The sequence below is a fragment of the Alosa sapidissima genome, chromosome 8, assembly GCF_018492685.1.
Source record: "Alosa sapidissima isolate fAloSap1 chromosome 8, fAloSap1.pri, whole genome shotgun sequence".
Lineage (NCBI taxonomy): Eukaryota > Metazoa > Chordata > Actinopteri > Clupeiformes > Clupeidae > Alosa > Alosa sapidissima.
Genome location: NC_055964.1, coordinates 9,742,444 through 9,748,443, shown reverse-complemented (window position 1 = coordinate 9,748,443; position 6,000 = coordinate 9,742,444). Strand labels below are relative to the sequence as shown.

The following is a 6,000-nucleotide window of genomic DNA, read 5'->3' as shown; positions in this document are numbered from 1 at the left end:
GTCGCTATAGCCCTTAAAACCCCAATACTTTATCGTTAGTTTTGTACCATGTTGTCCTGTGCTTTTTTCATAATTGTTCATTCAAAATAATCAATATATAACTTATAAGCAGAGAGAGTTAAAGGTTTGTATTTAAGGACCTTTGTTCACTACAGTTCACTACAGATCAAATATACTCCTGATCACATCCATTCTGTATCAGTTAGGGTATTTGGAGAGGGGATTGGTGAGTTCGTTTGTTGGAGTTTCATTCAAATATTAACGGACATGATGTCCTCCAGAATCACTGACGATATCTTTAAAGGAATGTAAGATGTATGTAAGATTGTGGCCAAAACTGGTACTACAATCACTTTCAAATTACTGTAGAGTGGTGTATCCCCTTCAACCAGATGCTGAAACACTACTGACTTTGTGATTACTAGATAGGTGGAGGGTGGCGCATCAGGCCAAAACACAACATGACAACATCAACATCAGTTGAGGGCTGCAACTTCACTTTTTAAATTACAATATCCTGGCCAGACTACTGTTGCCAGTGATATAAGTATTTGAAATGAACATGATTTCTTAATGTCTAGTGACATATCAGGGCAATTTTATGATTAATTGAAATACATTTTTTACATTTAGTTCCTTTAAAGCTAGATTCACTCTGTCTGAGTCAGAGCTGTGTGAGAGCCTGTGGTGAGTGTCTGTCTGGGAACAGAGGAGAGTTTTGCTCAGTTGTTGAGCTCCCAGGCTTCATGTCCAGACCTGCCCCATCCTCAGGGCCCACCAGCAGGGTGAGAGGACACAGGACAGGGCTACAGGACACTGCATTCCTAAGGGAACATCAGCTCAGCTGGGCTGAAACGTAAACATCACCCACTCTGCAGGGACTGTCACACAATGTCATACTGCTCGGTCGCTAATTTTGTGCTTCACAAACTTTGCTGCTTCAATATTTTTGGATTATTTTTTCTTGTTTCATACAATCAGGGGAGAATGTGTACTGATGCTGAAGAACAATTATAAGCTTTTTAGCTGCACATGTGTCTTTGAGGGTAACCATTGCTAACACAAGAAAACATATTTTAAGCACTTCTTTCCTCCATTTACAGCAATTAGTCTAGGCTACTTTTACTAAGCGGAGAGGCCAGCTCATCATTGTCTAGGATATATTACTATAAACACTAAAAGCCTCCCGCAATTTGCAACGTAAAAGAATATACGGTGGCCAGCATTGTGCTACGGCGAGCATGATCAATTTCAGCAAGCATCAATTTCAGTTTTCTTTGAGGTGGTGATAATCCAAATAAGGTTAACCACAGTGAGGGCATTCTTTCGTTTGCCTTTAGCTCCCATGGCAATGGCCATTTGTGCTCGGGCCAAAATGCAGTGTAAATTGGGGTTTTGTGATGAAGTTAACTTTTTATGCTAATTAAGCTATTTGCAATAATATGCATCTGATCACTCTGCACAATATTCTAGAAACAACTTGAAATGCCAGCACGGAAAATGAAGCTGCAAAGTTTGCTGTACACAAAATTTCTGTCACTGCCAAAACTTTTGGCCATGACTGGACACACACAGACACACACACACACACACACACACACACACACACACACACACACACACACACACACATTCCCTTTGCAAGGCTCAGACCATAGCATAATATAGCTATGCTAGTTTTTTTCTCAGGGCTCCAGATTAGTGAGTAATTGCTAGTCCGAGGACATCCCAGAGTGACTGCTGCTGCAATGTGAGAGAATGTGTAGGGCTATGGTTGGTAAAAATGCGAATATTCCTATTGTTGTGTGTGTTACTCTCTGTCAAGTCTTCCACTATTGTGTGATTTTGTATCAGAATGCGGGTGACTCAGGGTTCAGGGTGCCAGTGCTGATGGGAAGTATAAACCCCACTCCTCCATGATGACTAACATACTGGCTGTGCTTGTAGCCTTGAGGTCAGGGCTCCCTATGCAGTGAGGTGGGATAGAGTTCATACCAGTGCCAACCTCATTAAATTACACTCAGTCCAACTCCCTGAGCAAATTGTCCCAAAGCCCAAAGGTGTTCATCTGGTCCTGCTATGTTTTGTTGTTTCACATTTGTTTGTTTGTTTGTTTGATGTCGGATGCTTGGCTGGTGTACGGTCTTTGACTGGGTGTTTCCTTGCTTCTTTCCCTGTTAGGCTTGTGTGTTGTGTTGTGTGGGGTTTGAGGTCATGTGGTTCATGTTTGTATTCTCCGGTGTTTCAGTGAGCTGTGGTGTATTTCTGACCTAAGTGGTCTTTTGTTTCTCTGTTTCCTGACATGGTGGTGTGTTTTGCTGCTTGAGTTCTCACTGACCTGATAATTTGGTACTGTTGAAGCTTCTCCATCCTGATATTGTGTCAGGTGGTTTGTGTCTGTGTCTGTGCTTGTGTGTGTGAATGTGTGTGTGTGTGTGTGTCTGTACTTTGACATGACAATAATTTGGTGCTCGTAATCCTGGTTTTGTGTTCTGTTTTTGTGTGTCATCTGACCTGTGTGTGTGGTTTCAGCGGTGACGAGTGTGAAAGCGTGGGCTCTGGATCGTGAGGTCTTCCATAACATCATGCGCATGACTGCAGAGACGCGACATGAACAGCACCGCAACTTCCTCAGAAGGTCAGGCTGCATTCATATTCTTACATAGCATCGTGCATACCGAAACACTCTGCAGTTGTATGCACTGCAATGAATTATCCATTTTGTACTCCATTTTGGAAATGCACACAAATAAACGACAAACGCACACACACACACACACACACACACACACACACACACACACACAGTATAATGTGCAATATTGTGTAATATTTTAACATTCTGAGAATTAAACTAATCGGTCAAAAGATTGCTGATCATGCCAGCATGAACTCTCCATACTGAACTCTCGACTCTGCAGATTACTATCACAGTGCTCTTCCAGTGGTTGAAACTTCAAACAGACAGCATGCCCATAAGGAACAGCCTCGATCAAATAAACAAATAGAAATACCTCTGCTGTTTCACATTTGCTAGTCGCTTAGCCGCATGCATTGAAAGTCGGGGTTCGATCCAATTGAATTTTATGCTAAAAAGGCCAAACAGCTTGACTGACCTTTTTGTTTATTCTTTAAATAGTATACATTGAAGACATGGAAGAGACATGGAAGACTGATTTACTAATTTTGGAAAGACAGAGCTGATAAGACAAGCACAGAAATTATCGTAATCCTGTTACTGATGGCTTCCTCCTGCCAGTGACTTAAAAAGGCCACATATGCAAAGCATTTAACCTATTACTGCCCAAATGTAATTTGTCCAACTTTGTTCCTGCATAAAACATGGGATGTCATTTCAAAATTAGGGATGCACTTGCAAAATACTTGAACAACAAATGTTTTATAGTATTGCTTTTATCTGTGCCAATGAATTCCATGCATCTTGTGTGACTGATGGCTCAGTTTTGCTTATCTATGTTGCAGTGTTTCTCTGTTGGCAAACCTGCCCGAGGACAAGCTCAGTAAAATTGTGGATTGTTTGGAAGTGGTAAGTAAAAAACAGCATGCCAGATATTTCCTCAAAGTTTTACTCTTTGAGTTACAAAAAGACATTTGGACATGGTCTGCATGTGTTCAGTGAGTAAATGATTATGTAGTTTATGTAGCGGAGTACTGTGATTAGTGTGTGTGTGTGTGTGTGTGTGTGTCAGTGTGTGTGTGTGTGTGTGTGTGTGTGTGTGTGTGTGTGTGTGTGTGTCTGTGTGTGTGTCTGTGTGTGTGTGTGTGTGTGTGTGTGTGTGTCTGTGTGCGTGTGTGCCCCTTACGATCACTAACCATCTTCTTGCCTACCTATGTGTATACTTGCATTAGTGCTATCTGTCATTAGAGATGTGTGTGTGTGTGTGTGTGGGGGGGGGGGGGGTTGAGGATATTCTTACCATAATTATTTAACTAAGGCCAAGAGTCCTGTTTACCCAGGCCGAGGCCTGTGATTGCCTGGGGTTGGGAGCGACGGGTCAGGGGAGTGCTGCTGACTGATGGAGCCTTCAGTACTTCTCTTCCCACAGACCACATCAATTATTAAGCCCCCTTTTTTGCTGAAGTGAGGCTTTCTCATAGTGTTTTATTCAGTAACACTGTGTCGACTGGCACTCTATTATGCAAAAAAGGAAAAGAAGTTAAGTTCTTCAAGGACATAGCTCTCGATGGCCACCACCCCCTCCCCATCACCAGCACCACACACACCAGGGAAGAATAAGAACTGGAGAATGCAGCTCTTCAATCACTATGATGTGGGTGATTACTTGGATTGAGCTCATCTCTGGGGGAAAGTGTGTGAAGTGTGTGTGTGTGTGTGTGTGTGTAACTCAATAGTGGCCACAGATGTTGGGGTCAAATTCACAGGATAATGTGCAGAATTAACCTGCGATGATTGGAATACCAGAAGATAAGAGCTGAGAATGTGAGATGTTTTTTCCTTGGAGTCCCCTGAAGACCCTGTGATGAGATATTGGGAGGGGTCCTGGGGTGGCTTTGATGGTCATTGACTAGGGATGCCTAGAAAGATTCCTTTATATTAATCATCAGTTGAGGTCAATGTTCGACAAAGCGTGACTATTAGTATTGTTAGATTGTTAAAAATGGATTGCCTTTATTATACAGAGAATTTATTATGACCGCCGCGCAGCGAAGTTTTTCTTTTTCGCATGTCCAAATTTCCGTCAAGGATTCCCGGGACACTGAAAGACCGGGGTAGACGAAACTTGGTGGGCATGTAACCCCACATGGATAGCATGGAACCATCGTTTTTCGTTTTGATCTGTAGCCCCCCCCCTGTGCTGGACCCCCCGAAAGGAGGAGAACCGTAAGGTTTAGGAGGACCATTTTTTTTTGTATGTTGATCTCTAGGGGCCATGTCAACCCATTCCATAACCACTCATTTCATGTATAGCGCCACCTAGTTAAACACAAAAAAGTAAAAATGAGGTGTTGTAATCGCAGGTATCTGTGACCTAACATAGTCAAAACTGCACGAAATTGGAAGTGTAGGATCATTATGACACCCTCTGAATGCACGCCAAGTTTCGTGGAATTCCATTCATGGGGGGCCACACAATAAATTAATTTATGTTACTATACACCAACTGGCCTGTAGGTGGCCGGAGACAGTTTTCTGTGAATATCTCGAGAACCGTAGGGCCTAGGAGGTCCACCTTTTTTTGTATGTTGGTTTTAAGGGGGCATGTCAACCCATCCCATTACCACTTATTTCATGTATAGCGCCACCTAGTTAAAAATTAAAAAGCAAAAAATTAGGTGTTTTCATCACAATATCTCTGGCTGACATGGTCAAAACTGCACGAAATTGAAAGTGTAGGATCATTATGACACCCTCCGAATGCATGCCAAGTTTTGTGAACTTTCGTTCATGGGGGGCCTTACAATAAAATAATTTATGTGTACATTTAGTGACCGTACACCAACAAGGATTCCCGGGACACTGAAAGACCGGGGTACACGAAACTTGGTGGGCATGTTACCCCACATGGATAGCATGGAACCATCGTTTTTTAGGAGGGTAGGGCAGACACAGTTTTCTGTGAATATCTTGAGAACCGTAGGGCCTAGGATGACCAATTTTTTCCATATGTTTGCCTCCAGGGGTCATGTTAACCCATTCCATGTGCACACATGTGCATAAACAGATACACACGCACACACATACATTCACAGTAATCATACGTATGACACATACTCACACAGTAGACATATGTACGCATGCATGCACATGCACAAACACGCATACGCAGGCAAACACACAAGCACGCACACACACACACACACACACACACACACACACATAAACATAAACATGTACACGCACACATGTGCACAATTCAAGATTTTCTCAGAATTATGAACAGGCAAGATGGGGGTGGGGTTGTATAAAATGAATTTTACATGTGAAATCTATGAACTAATCATGTTTTGGTACTTGTT

The 6,000-nt window shown here is 42.5% G+C and overlaps 1 protein-coding gene across 1 annotated transcript in view; it reads left to right on the top strand.

Annotated features, from left to right (window-relative positions):
* prkg2 (protein kinase cGMP-dependent 2) overlaps positions 1-6,000 on the top strand; it is a 31,377-nt gene that overhangs the window by 9,962 nt on the left and 15,415 nt on the right. Inside the window, exons 6-7 of the mRNA XM_042099994.1 lie at positions 2,533-2,638; positions 3,484-3,547. Of these exons, the coding sequence (XP_041955928.1) occupies positions 2,533-2,638; positions 3,484-3,547 (170 nt within the window). The remainder of the gene's footprint in view (positions 1-2,532; positions 2,639-3,483; positions 3,548-6,000) is intronic.